The sequence below is a fragment of the Eurypyga helias genome, unplaced genomic scaffold (assembly GCF_000690775.1).
Source record: "Eurypyga helias isolate BGI_N326 unplaced genomic scaffold, ASM69077v1 scaffold21968, whole genome shotgun sequence".
Taxonomy (NCBI): domain Eukaryota; kingdom Metazoa; phylum Chordata; class Aves; order Eurypygiformes; family Eurypygidae; genus Eurypyga; species Eurypyga helias.
In genome coordinates, this window is record NW_010266587.1 from 29,369 (window position 1) to 43,857 (window position 14,489).

Here is a 14,489-nt window from a genome sequence, read left to right on the forward strand (position 1 = left end):
CTCATCCACCCGTCTCTTAAACACATCCAGGGATGGTGACTCCACCACCTCCCTGGGCAGCCTGTTCCAGGGCGTGATAACCCTTTCGGTGAAGAACTTCTTCCTTACATCCAATCTAAACCTCCCCTGGCGCAGCTTGAGTCCATTCCCCCTCGTCCGATCACCTGTCATTAGGGAGAAGAGACCAACACCCACTTCTCCACAACCTCCTTTCAGGTAGTTGTAGGCAGTGATCAGGTCTCCTCTCAGCCTCCTCTTCTCCAGGCTAAACAAGCCCAGTTCCCTCAGTCACTCCTCATCAGACATATTCTCCAGACCCTTCACCAGTTTTGTGGCCCTTCTCTGGACACGCTCCAGGACCTCAATGTCTTTCTTGTAGTGAGGGGCCCAAAACTGAACACAGCACTCGAGGTGCGGCCTCACCAGTGCCGAGTACAGGGGGAGAATCACATCCCTGGACCTGCTGGCCACGCTGTTTTTGATACAAGCCAAGATGCCATTGGCCTATTAAAAAGCATAGTACAACTATGTAATGGGAATATTGCTCTGGAAATTTAAAGCTGTATTATTTCAGGGGGGCTGAGAGCGTCAATTTGCAAATCTGATACTCAGATTTATTTTGTACACTTTGGGTACTTATTGCAGGTTTTAAGTGCCATGTTCACTGTACTTTACACTGTACCCAGCTTCAATGCCTAGCTAAGAAATGAAAGATGAATCGATTCAACTGGAAAGCAAAGCATTGTTGGTATAATGCCTGTATATAAGATCTGTGATGTTCTGAATTGCTAACTTCCCCTGTTCAGTAGTTGCAAGTATTTTATTCTGCTATCTGAACATTCCTACTCGTTTTGTCTCCCCTCCCTTACAGACACATGAGCGTATGGCAGATATCCCTTGCAATGGAGACACAGAAGCAGCCTGGTTTTACAGCTGCACCAGCAGAACGGCCGGTTCCAACCTCTTCTCTTCAGCCTGCACAGGGTCCTCCGGATCTCAGCCAAGGCAGCGTGATTCCTCCACGGGAACAAGCGCTGTCCCAGCCTGTGTATCTAAAAGCCCTCACCATACCCCTGTACCAGCCCGTCCAGGCAGGATGCTTTCAGCCAAATGGTCAGTTAGTGACTGGCAGGAGCTGTGTAAACCTAGACAGCAGTAACATACCTCTAATCCTGAACCCAGTCGTTCCTTCGGAAGGCACTGATCAACCCCAGTCCATTTTTCAGAAACAACTTGGGCAAACTCTAACACTGAACATAGTGAGCACTTTACCAGTTTTATCGTCACCAAATTCCTGTGTAAACGCATCTGTTGGAAGCCCAGGGAAATCAAAAAAAGCTGGGAAGTATATCTGCAAACACTGTGGACGAGATTGTTTGAAGCCAAGTGTCCTTGAGAAACACATTCGCTCTCACACAGGAGAGAGGCCTTTTCCCTGCACCACTTGTGGTATTGCATTTAAAACTCAGAGCAATCTGTATAAACACAGAAGAACTCAAACACATGTCAACAATACCAGGCTGCCCTCAGACTCCGACAACAGTGGCATCTTGGAGCAAAATGAGAAATCAGCAGAGAGCGTCCTGTCACATCAAGGCACCAAACTACTTAGCAGTGCTGGTGAAGACAAGGGGCTAGAGATGAAACAAACGAGTTCAGAGACCAGTGCTCTAACAGACACTAAGAAGCTTCTTAATGACCTTTCACCACTGGCAACAAGCAATTCATCATCTGCTTCAGAAAATCAAGAAACAACGAATCAGTCCTTTAGTTCAAAGGCTAATCAGCCGGTTCCTGAAAGAGAACCTCAAAGTTTATCATCTCCAGGAGCTTTGCCAAATGGGCAGTGCCAGAGAAAGAAGATACAAGAGCAAAGAACTCCAACCACCAATAAGCATATTCAGTTGCAAAGGCAGCAAGCAACGTCTTCAGAAAAACAGTGGGACTACAAGCCATTTGACTGCAAGCTGAAGAAGTGTGAGAGCACGGACTCGGGGTATCTGTCGCGCTCTGACAGTACAGAACAACAGGTGGCATCATCCAGCCCCTTGCACAGTCTCTGTGAACACAGCACAGAGCTGGAGAATGAAGCCGCCTCCAGCAGCGTGAGGTGTGCCTCCGGAAGCAGCGCACAGCTCGATGCAGCTGAGAAAGCTACAGCCTTGATGCTAGAGAAAAAGAGGTTGGAAGAGCACATTTCAAAACTCATTTCTCACAACAAAAGCGTGGTGGATGATACCCAGTTAGACAACGTTAGGCCCAGAAAAACTGTGCTTTCTAAACAGGGAAGCATTGATCTGCCAATGCCTTACACCTACAAAGACTCTTTCCATTTTGACATCAGAACTTGTGATGTCAATAGGAAAAAAAATCTTTCCCTTTGTTCAGCAAAATCTACCTTTGCACCCTTAGAAAAATCCAAGCCGATGTTTTTTCATTCAGTCCCCACCCAGTTCTCCACCACGATAGATGCTGTGCCTGTTACACGGAGCAACTCTTTGCCGTTGGTGGAGGGCGCAAGGGTGGTACAGGACAAAGCAGGTTGCTCAAAACCACTTTCTCTTACTAAGCAGTCTGTAAATACAGGCTCTGCTGGTTTGCTGCCTAGCAACAATCTTGCTGCAGATTCAGTGGATTTTCCTAATAGCCATCCCCGAGCTCTAGTCAGACAAACAGCAGTGGATGATTTGCCACTAAGTAATGTGGTTGATCATCCTCCTCCGTCGGAGGAGTTGCAGGGCACTAAAAAGCTCGGGGCTGGAGAAGTAATCAGTGCTAAAAATAAGAAACACAATCAAAGGAAGTTAAAGATGTTCTCTCAAGAAAAATGGCAAATGTATGGAGATGAAACGTTTAAGAAAATCTACCAAAAAATGAAAAGCGGTCAGAATGCCAAGAAAATTAAACAAAGGGGGAATAAGATGACAGATATTACAAGCCTCACTCCTGATTCAAAGGAATCAGTCAGCAGTACTGAAATTACTGAAGAAAGAGGTGGCAGGAGCTCTGTAAGTGACAGTCTTTCCTCCCTTGTGACAACAGGTTTAAACACTGGTACATCAGAAACCTGCACTCAGGGTAATCATAGTCTAGGGAACGTGTCCTCCGAGGAAACTGCGGACAGTGCAACCTCCGTAATGGAGACGTCCCAGTCAGCGAACGCTAGAGCTCATACTGTCACGGGCAAAACTTCCCAAGACCTCAGTGGCAGCAACACAGGTAAATACACAGGTGGCAACAGCACGTTACCAGCTCCAAGCAGTTGTGAGCTCAGGCTTCCGAATACTCAGTGTCAGCCGAACACTAACAGAAGGGACGACGACTGCTTGCCAGGACGGAGTAGCACATGGGAAAAACCAAGCCCTGGGAAAGAATCCAGTACAGTCGAATCAGAGTGTAAAAGCACTTCAAACAGTTACGGAAACCACAGGAGGGATAAGGAAAGTGGCCAGCATGCCCTGCTGCCCCCATGGGTCCATTGCAACAACAGAGAAGCTGCAGGGAAATCCCAGAATTTGCCGTCAGAAAGAAAAAAGCTGAAATTTGAGGTGGAGAAGGCACAAACCATGGTTTCAGAGTCCTGCCCCAGCAGTGAAAACAGCGCAGTAAATGCAGCAGAGAAAGTCTCTAGCACTAGCACTAGCACTCAGTGTCTTGCCACGGCACCGGGGAAACTCTCCGGTAGAGCAGAGGAGCAACAATTAAGCACCGCGATTAATGAATCCACTGGAGGTACTGAGAACGTGGACTATGTGAAAACAATCAAATTCCCCCCCAAAACTCTTAATTACAGTGATGTAAACCTTCTTTCACATTCAGCAGGTGTCTCAAAAGCTTCAGCTGTGGGATTTTTAGGGCCTGAATTAAGGGGAAGCGATTGCAATTCTTTTGCCTTGCACAGTGCAACAGATAAAGATGTCAAAACGTGTCTTGTGAAAACAGGCGCAAAGGTACCACTTTTCAGCGACAGCGCTGTGGATGCCTCTCCTAAAACTCATCATCTACAATCTGGTCGTTTAACTCCAGTCCCACAACAAAATGCCTTTACCCCAAAATACATCCTTAAATTGCCGCAAGACAGGAGAGCCTCCGATTGGTCACTCTGGCTTAGATCAGAACCGATCACACCGTGCGCATCTGTCACAGACTCCTTGACCAACCCCCCCGGCTCCTCCAACAGCGGATCACTCCTTTCTCATTCTAAGGATGCCTTTTGGTCCCCGTTAAGATTCAAAGTGCGGCAGAAGGCCAGCAAAGGCGAGCTGCGGTGGAACGTACCTGCAGACTGGAGAACTCCCGTGTTTTGTTCACCGCTCAGCTCAGAAACAACAAACGTCTTAACCACAGCTGATGGCACCTTTTATAACCAAAACTTCAGGCAGCAGGGTATTGTAAGAGATGCTTGGAAAAACAAATGGGACAAAAATAAATTAAATTACCAAAGGCAAGCGGAAGAGAAGTGGATGAGCATAACTGCTTCCTCTGCACAGGCCCCAAAGAAGAAAATATGCTTTACTTCTGTGTATACAAGTGGCTTTTTCCTATCAGCTGACATCAGCGAAGAGAGGAAGGTGTTGCATCACCTTTGCTCAGGAAGTGACTCACTGTTAGTGACGTCAGCTTCCAGCAAGGGTGCAGAGCCAGCAGTCACGGGGTGGGACAGGGGTGGAAGTCCACGCATTCTTAGGGGCAGTTCAGCACTGCAGGATGCGCAGCATTCTCGGACCTCAACAGACAGCCCCACTTATTTTTGCCATTCTTTTGGCACTTTTTATTGCCACACTGTCACAACGCGTTGTAAGGAATTCCCAGCATCACCCCACAACAATCTGACTTGCTACTCTGGGAGTTCAGCGGTACCGAGCCCCAAGAGCACCTTCCCATCACTGAGTGCTGAGCCTCGATTAACTTGGTGTTGTTTAACGAGAAGCCTTCCTCTGCCTGCTGAGCAGAGGGGAAGCGCAGACTCTGCCTACTCCTCCATGCACACCCGTGACAAGGAATCCAGCAACCAGTGCACGCTGTCGAAATACGATATTTCTGTTTTCCAAATGAAAAATATTGGCAAGACTGTGGCATATGGCTTAACCGACAGGAGTTTAAAAACGTTGGTTTCATCCTTTTCTAAAGGACAACAGATGCAGGAGGTAACGTTAATAATCCTATCTCCTTTCGCGAGAGGGTGTAATTGGCTGATCGTCCCCACCCCCCTTATTAGAAAAGTAGAAGAATTATCAAAAGTGTATTTATGGACATTTACAGGCATTTGCCTAGAAAGAATTTACAATTTCTGTTTTTATAAGATAGATTGCATATTCATTTGAGGCATGAAAAATACATAATTTTGTGTGAATATATGTTTCACTTGGGAACTTCAGTAGGAATGTTTTCTAGTGAGAAGAATGTATTTCTGTTTCTTGTTTTTTCCCCTTGTGAGTGTGTTTTATATTCTTCTGTAACAGAATATGTACTTCTCTGTTCTCATTTTAAATGAATATTTGAATCAGAGCAGGAATTAAGTAGCCCATTAATGCCAAGACGTTATTATGCTTGGAGATCCTTGGAGTCCTAGACTGTGTATTAGGTCTCTCCTTGTTTAGATACACTGAAATGTTAACAAAACCAAGTTGCATTAATGCCCTGTGAAGTGTTTAAGGCTTGAAAGCTTTTCTCTTTTAGGTAAGTGAAGACAGACGAGTCTGTCTGCACAGATCCTAGAACAGCTCTGTAAGACTGAGCTTACTTTTTATATAGGAAGAATACGAAAGAACATACACTAATTCTATGTAGATCCACAAAAGCAGTGAGTTGTTTTAATTTTATTTTATAAAAGTAGATGGACAAAGTGATTAGAAAAAACTAACACACAGATTCTAGGAAAAAATCAGAATGGTGCTATTTAACCACTATGCTATTCAGTCCTTTTTGGTGCTATTTAAAAAGAGCATAAATTGCCAATCTTTCAGTTAATGTAATTCACAATTTTCATGTACTTCTTTTTTTTCCAGTATTCTCAACAGTTAAGCTCAGCAGCTCCTGGAGGTGCTGTCAAAAATACTTCAGAGCAAAAGAAGAAAACAGTAGTCTGCAAAAAGGAAAAACTCTCAACAAATAAACTCAAGAGGAGCCACAAACAGAAAAAGATTAAAGTTGCCCCAAAATGGTAAGGAATATGGTTTTCAGCTTCCCTAGATACAGATATAATTTTGTTAAAATGGGTATAAAATGTCCACAGAAAATGAAAAGTCATCCCCAAGATTCAACCTTGTCAGAGTCAGGGGAAAACGCCAATCTCTCGAAGGACCCATTCCCACTCTGCTGCAGTTCCCCAGAGGTGAACTGTAACAGACACCACTGTGTTGTTCACTGTCAGGAACAGACTTTTCTAAGCAAAACAGATATATACCAAAGAAAGATGAGAACTGGTCAGCTGACTGTCACGATGCTTTAGAAATGGTTCTTATCTGTCAAAATAGTCAGCATTTACAATGTCTGTTTGAAGGGAACCAAAATACTTCAGTTTTTAATCCTGCTACAGCCGAGGCAGCGCGCAAGACCCTTTTGTCCTCACCAGATCTATACCCGGCACTGGCAGTCACACGAGAGGGCAGGAGGATAAGTATCAAGTTCTAAGACCAGCTAACAAAACCATCTGTAGTTTAAAGGATCATTCGGTTTAAATGAAAAGGCACATTGTATCAATCAGCACAGTTTCTCCCTATTTGATGGGGGTTGATATCACTAGAAGATTTAGCCTCTAATCTTTCAAGCGCGTGGGGCAGCAGAATGTCTGATGAATTACTTCAATAAGAAACACATATTGTGTGCATACATCCCTCTTACTTTATTTCATGACCAGAATCAGACAGAGTGACTCCCTTGTGGAAAATCAGTGTCAGTAACTTAATTGCCGTGTCTCGTTTGGCAAACAGCACTGGGCTTTTGAAGGATCATAAGAACAAAAAGAGAAAAGTCAGGTCTATGTTATCCCGTCTAGTGACATGCTTCCAGGCCTTTTTTCTGGTTTGGTGTGTTTTAATTTTTTTTTTCTTTTGTTTGCTTTGTTTTTTTCCTGCTGGTCTCAGAATTTCTTTATTTGGCTATATCCGGTGAGTATGGGGACTCAGCGAAGTACAGGGCGCTGAAAGCTCAGGTCACAGACATCAGTACCTAACTGGCCGAGCTGTTAAAGTCATGAAGTGTCATGTATTTTTCTGATACGGCAAACAGCGGGATAACCACACCCTTCTAGATCTACTTCCTATCTTGGGCATAGTGCCCGATTCTACCGATGTAGGGATGGGCCTTTGAACGTACTTTAGTCTCAGTGGTTAAGAGCTACTGAAAGATCTCGCTAGAGCAGAAAACAAAGCAGAGTGGGATTATTCAGCGCGAGTTTTCCAAGGGACCAATATCCGTTCTTCATCAGTGATGATGCAGAGGTGGCGCATGAGAAGCAAAAGGTGAAAAAGCCAACATCTATGCAGTCTCAGGTGATTCCTGGGTGATTCAGGGCTTTACGTTGGTTTAAAATTCCACATATAGGAAAAAGGATCCGTTATTCCAGAATCCTTTACTCTTAGCAAACCAAGGCTTTACCTAATCCTACTGAGGAAAAATGTAATAAAATAATTGTGACTGTTTTGCCTAAAACCCTGTGTTTTGAGGAGACAGAAAGGAACCGCTCCTTCTCAGTCTTAAATTGCTGTTAGAATGACGTTTACCCGACGACGTGGTATGATGTGATTCTGGCTGCTCTTAAATCACACCTGTTTGTTTACCCTTCCCATGCCACTGGCGACGCAGGTACAGCGGGAGGCATGGGCACGGATACGCTCAGTTGAAAATCAACCGACTAAGCAAGCGGCACTCTTTTCCAAACAGAACACCGGATGCTACGAAAAAGGGCTATTCATCACACCCCTCTAAATTTAGTAAGAAGTGCCACCCTTCTCAATCAAAGGTACAAGGTAAGAATTTTGAATATTTAATGTGTTGAAAGCTTACTTTTTAAGAGAATGAATGTTAGCAGTATCTCAGACATGGACCTGTTCCACATGCAACTGCAGACCTACTTTTGACCTTCAGTATGTTCTGCGAGTGAAAATACATCTCACACTGAAGCCTCAGTTTCAGAACTGAACACAGGATTTTCACACACATACTTACATACGTGAATTTGACAAATAGGAGGGCATTTAATAACTTTCCACTAGCAGCCTGAACAGTTTTAAGATGGATCTTTATCAGTTTCTGAAAAAAGATTGTACCTTTGCAGTGAATGAGTGGGGTGGGTTGACTGGCTTTCTGTGCTTCAATGACCCTGAAAGTCCAGAGGCGGCCACGGAGATGCTCCGAGGGCTGGAGCACCTCTGCCCTGGGGACAGGCTGAGAGAGTTGGGCTTGTTCAGCCCAGAGAAGAGAAGGCTCTGGGGAGGCCTTAGAGCACCTTCCAGTGCCTGAAGGGGCTACAAGGAAGCTGGGGGGGACTTTTTACAAGGGCCTGTAGTGACAGGACAAGGGGTAACGGGTTTAAATTGAAAGTGGGGAGGTTTAGGTTGGATATCAGGAAAAAAATTCTTCCCAGAGAGGGTGGGGAGGCACTGGGACAGGTTGCCCAGAGAAGCTGTGGATGCCCCATCCCTGGAAGTGTCCAAGACCAGGCTGGATGTGGCTTGGAGCAACCTGGTCTAGTGGAAGGTGTCCCTGCCCATGGCAGGGGGTTGGAACTGGATGGGCTTTAAGGTCCCTTCCAACCCAAACCATTCTATGATTCTATCCCCCCCCCATTTAATTAGTGGTATTAATGCTAATGATGTTTATGCCATAACCACCTTGGAAGCAGGGACAATACCTTGTGTTCGTTCAGAGCAGACACGAGTAGCTATTACTTTGCAGGAAGAAAAAACATACAGGTAAATGAGAAAATGTATCAGGCTTAGAATAAAAATGTATGGAAATAGTAGAAACACAGAAGTTAGTTCAGTGGTATGATGAAAAATTGAGTTATGTTCTAGAATGTGGGGTAATAAAAATCAAAGTAAACGTTTCTTCAACCTCTTTTCAACAGAGAATTACCTACACCAGCAAAAAGACACATCTTGTTCCACCTCAAACAAGCTACTTTGCAGAAGGAAAAAAGAAGGAAAGAATAACTCAGGAATATCATCCCATACGGAAAATCTAAACCATGTTAAACAAAAAGACAAAATGGATAAAAAAGTAGGTATCGTACGTTAAGTCATGCATTACTTTTTATTAAAATAAAAGATATTGGTAATTAAAACTTGAATTATATTCAGCTGTTTTATAGTTCAAGTTGAGACTACTTTGTGTGACAGATTTGGTTTAAAAAAAGGGATTTTGGGGGTTCAAATACAATGAAAACTTACTAAGGTTAGAATTAGATTTTTAAAAAGCAGAATTAAAATGGGCTCAGATTGCTATGACCGGCCTTAGACACATCTGCGGTGCTGCACACCACGCTGCGGTGCGCAGCGTCAGCACCGCATCGGGGACTATTCCGCGCTTATCCTCATCACACTTGTCCCTGCGCTTGCTCTGGCCACACCTGAAGACAAGAGCTGCTGAGCCAGACTGCTGTTAGGTGGCACGAGCACTGGTCCTCCGTGTAGCATGAGCAGTATCATATTCAGCAACCTGATTCTTAAAGCATTTTTTACCGAGTAATTTTATTTCCCGTATCTCCCCACTGCAGACACTGTAGTGTTTCTTACACACTTATCACAGACATTTCGCCCACATTGCACAAACACTGTTGCCATATATATATATTAAAAGACCTTAACAAAAATAACGTCATCCTAGACTGTACCTAGGAACGCAGCTTGAAGCCCCCGACCCCTGTCATCCATAAATTATGAGCACGGTCTGTCACCTGCCCGAGGAATAAAAAACTAAGGAAGAAATACATCCTTTACTGCACCTCCCCCACAGACTGGGAGAAAACCCCAGAGTTTTCTCATCAAAAGAGGGATGAGTAACTTGGTCTGCAGTCATGCAAAAAGAAGGGTGCAAGTGTAATCACAGCTGTAACCGTAAGGGTGGACACGAGGCTCAAGTGCTCGGTTGCTATGAGTTACAGCAGAGGTGCATCAGATGATGCAGTCGTCGTGGTTATCACTGCACTTCCGTGAAGGAGGGAACTGCTCTGTATTGAAAATCTTAAATGTAACTTTTTCTCCCCCTCCCCTAATTCTACAGGACTTTTCTGAGGAAATCAGAGAACATCCAAGAACAACCTTCTCGTTTCAGAACATTACAGCCCCCCTGGAAGTACCTATGACAGCTCATTCCTTTTCACCCACAGTGAATACAGCCACGCAGCAAGTCAGCAGTGATGTGGACATCTGTGGTTTGGTGACAGAACCGCTCGTGCTTCAGCCATCGGTCCCAGGGGAGTCGCCGCCAAACATTCCGAGTGACTCAATGCCACCTTCTTTTTGGTGTTGCCCATCTGATTTTACAAATCCAGGCACAGGTGACCAGCGCGACAGCACAAACTCAGAGACTACTGGGCCCCTTTCCTTGCATCAAGAAGCAAGCCAGGAAAACATCCCAAGTGCAGAGTCAGAGAGCCCAAGATTTGGTGCATCAGACCCGGTGATCCAGGCTTCAGGAAGGGAGAAACCTCCAGCTGAAGAAAACACACATTCATCTCCCACAGAAAGCTCAACTCCCAGTTCCCAGCCTGGCTGCTCACGTTTATTAGGATCAAGAGCGGAGTGTCCTCCTGAGTCAGTCGCGAGGGGGAAATCACCCCGCGTGGAATACACAGAGCAGGAGAGTTTTTCCCAAGCAGTCCCTGACCCTCAGGGGAGTGCAGACACGAACGGGGTCCGTCTGCAGTCAGACACCTATGGAAGGCCACACAAACCAGCTACTACCACCTTTAAAAAGCCCCCAGTTACTCTCAGGTCCCCCGAGTTCAAGACTTACGCTGCAGCACCTCCCAAGACGTACAAAAAAAGAGGTTTGGAGATGATGAGGAAGCAAACCAGAGTTGAGTATGATGACACGAGCAGTGATGATGAAGACAGGCTTGTTATAGAGATCTAGCAAACAGGCTGCTAGCAAGATGCTTGTTGGATGGCCCCTTACAGAAGGAAATGCCGCGGATGCTTGATCTGTATTTCTGAAGCACCTTAAAATCAGAAAAGCCATTCCTCTGTGCAACAGGCAGCATTCTCTTCTGACGACAGTCCTTTATTTCAAGGACTCCAACTTTTTAAAACAAGCTTATTTGAAGCAAAGAGGGAGCTGGCAACACACATTTCAATGCGAGTGGTAAACGTGTTTATGCAGGGTTTCCAGCATCGTTAACGTTCTTACCGATCTTACAGAATTCCCACAAGTGCTAGCTGCCCGTGGCTGTAGTACTACAAGGCTGCAGTGTATTTACTCCTAACAGTACTATAGCAGCAGCTTCCTCAGTATGTGACTTACAACTGCCTGCAAGGGCAAGGGTGCATTCTCTTCTATAGACTCCTCTTCCGTTGTACTCACTTCCGTCTGCTCTGGGAGTGATACGCAGGCACGAAGGGGAAGATCCGTTCCCTAAGTATCCATGATATCAGAAATGGCTGGAAAACTGCCGGTCTTTTCCCATGTTGCACAAATGCCAATGCTTCTTTGTGACAAACGACATAAGCATGCTTTGCTTTGTCTTTTGTGCCTTTTCTGCCAAGATCTACTCAAATATTCTTGATTTCTCGTTGGAGAATATGGGTGTTAGCTATTGGTATTTCCTTGTGGTAACATTCCTGACAAGGATTTTCTCATTATATTCATCACATTGTGCTCCAACCAATATAATCTGGAATGTTTCATTTTTATTGTAATCTTAAGTTGAACTGCAATGATGCTGTTTTACTGAGAGTAAAGAAGCTACATGGCATAGCTTGTTTTCTTTTTTAACAAAAGGTTTTGTGCTACGAACCTGAAAATTTACTGGTTTCTATGTGAATAAAGAATTAGATATTTTAATTTGACCCAGTGTATTCACTTAAAAAACATTCCACTTCTACGTTATAGTCAAATTCACTACTTAAACTTCTACCATTCTTACACCGTGAATCCTGCAGAGGGTTTTATGGATTAGCCTGCGTGGGATACTGGGAATTGCTTTTATTTAATCACGCAGAGGTAAGCGTGCACAGACCTTACCCACAGAGAGATCTAGCACACTACATGCGGAAAAGCGTACGTGCAAAAAGATGCCAAAACAGCTCACAGAGACGAAACAAGTGCTAAGTCCCAGGCAATTCCGGTGTTTTCAGGTGCCTTACAGAGATGACAGCGCTTGAGGGTGTCAGTACAAAGCTTCACCTTCAGCCTAAATTTACGCATGGAAATTTATTATCGGTACAGAAAACAAAAACCACGATCAAAATATTACCCCCATTCCTAATTCCAGTGTGTAAAAGAAAATAAATACTTTTCCCTTTCTAAAAGTTTTACAATATTACGCCAATTACACTAAGAATCGGTGTCAAAACAGTAAGGAATCGAGGAATGTTAGTTTATGGAATTATGCTTTTTTACTCTTCTGCTTTATTTCTCATTAACCACGAGCTGGGTTTTTATAACGACAGTAATCTGTTGGGTTGTGATCAGGATCATGAGAGGGGACCAGTCTGCTCTTTCGCTACACTTTGTGGTTGACCTCTGCCAACCTCAGTTTTATCCCCACACACCACACAGTGAGAGGATGAGGTGAAGGAACAGCCTCCTTCCCTTGGTGAGCTTGGTATTCAGAGCTCAGCCACCGCTGGCATACGGCTGAGGGATGAAGGGCACCAGCAGTGGTGGCTTGCAAGGCCCTGTAAATCACATACTTGGTTGACTGAGATACAGTACAAAAAAAATACCATTTTATTTAGAATGGTACAGCCAAAAAGAATGATACAGCAGTGGATTGGTTTTGTATTGTTAGGTTTCTCTCTTCGTACTGTTAAATTATTTTAATAAAAATAAGATGTGAAGATCAAAATAGCACTACTATTGTGCTAGTTCTTAAGGGTCATTTCTAGGCTCAGCTGCGGAGATGTAGTACAAGAGTGCCAGTAATCTCAGGGTAGATACGCAGTGCTCTCTGCAAGCACGTCTTCGTCAGTACAATCACAGACATACCTAATGAGCTACACGTTTCTCTTCCTAATTGCTGCGAGAAGCTGTCAGCAGACTAGGAAAGACTAGAGAGCCTATACATAAATTCTATCATTCTATACACTAAATAGTTTAATTTATAATCTGTGCCGATAGTCTCAGTACATGAACTATTATTACAGTTCAAGCGTATTAACATTAAATGCTTTTTAATTGCAATTTTGCTAATTTTTTTAGTCCAAATCAAACATTAGCAGAAGAACAAACATGTTACTCAGGAAACTTCGAAGTGAGATTATTAGCAAGAAAAATGTCAATCCCACCATTAACATGACAAGTTTCATACGTTTGGTATCATAAGGACAAGAAAGATTAAAGAAAACTGTCTGGCAAGCTTTCGTGCTCTGCTCAGTGTTTGTGCTCCAAGACAGTGGAGAGGTATTTGGGTGAACCCCAGGTGCAAAGAATCTAAATAATGTGAGCTCAAAGAAGTACACGAATGTATCTCCCATTTGGGAGAGAAAGAGGAAGATGAGAGGGAAGAGGGATGGGGAGGAGATGACACCAATATTGGCACAATATCGAACCAGGTGGATGCTGGACCCGTAGGAGAAGCTGGAGAAAGAGAAACGCAGTGCTCACAGAGAGACACAAGCGGGAGTGTTCCCAGCGTTCCCGATGGGCACGCTCCTCTGAAGGCGACGCAGCTGCTCTCGCACAGGCACTTGCACCCACACCTTCATTATGCTGACAGAGAAGCATACCCCTGTCTTCAGCTGCTTTAGCTTCAGATCTTTTTCCATCTTCATTTCAAAGTCCCTATGTGTCCTTGTGAAGAGCAGTATGGATGACAAGAAAATACTTCTTTTGATTTTTAATCAGAATTTGCAATTTTGTGCCATTCCATCCAAAAATTTGACAGAGTAAAATTTCAAATGCTTCGAACTTCTGCAAAGTCTCTTAAAATTTACATCGTCTGTTAGAGCTAATGGAAACTTTCCGTACCTATAAACCCTGTCTGAGCCAGCCGTGAAGAAAAGTGTTGCCAAGCACCTTTGGAAAGCACAGGACAAGAAAGCCATGGCATCAAACCGCACCAGCAGCCCCCACAGCAACTGCATTCACCTCTGGCTTGTGCAAGAGTTTCAGTATTATAATTTAGGGATATGTAATGAATATGCTATATAAAGTCTTTTTGCATAATGTTTGCAGCTAAATGATGTGTTTTAAAGTGGAATTTCTAGATCAGTAATTTAGAAATATTCTAATGACAGACTCAGCAGTGCTGTGCATTTATCCTGGGTATATTTTACAGCATTAAATATAGAAATGACTTTGTCCTAATGCAGCTGTAGATGGAA

The 14,489-nt window shown here is 44.0% G+C and overlaps 1 protein-coding gene across 1 annotated transcript; it reads left to right on the forward strand.

Moving 5' to 3' along the window:
* Nucleotides 1–902: 902 nt before the first annotated feature.
* Nucleotides 903–11,079, forward strand: ZNF831 (zinc finger protein 831). The gene is made up of 5 exons (XM_010157168.1): nt 903–5,147; nt 6,021–6,163; nt 7,807–7,970; nt 9,071–9,222; nt 10,225–11,079. The coding sequence occupies exons 1-5, from the start codon at nt 903–905 to the stop codon at nt 11,077–11,079; spliced, it is 5,559 nt and encodes a 1,852-aa protein (XP_010155470.1).
* The last annotated feature ends 3,410 nt before the right edge of the window (nt 11,080–14,489 follow it).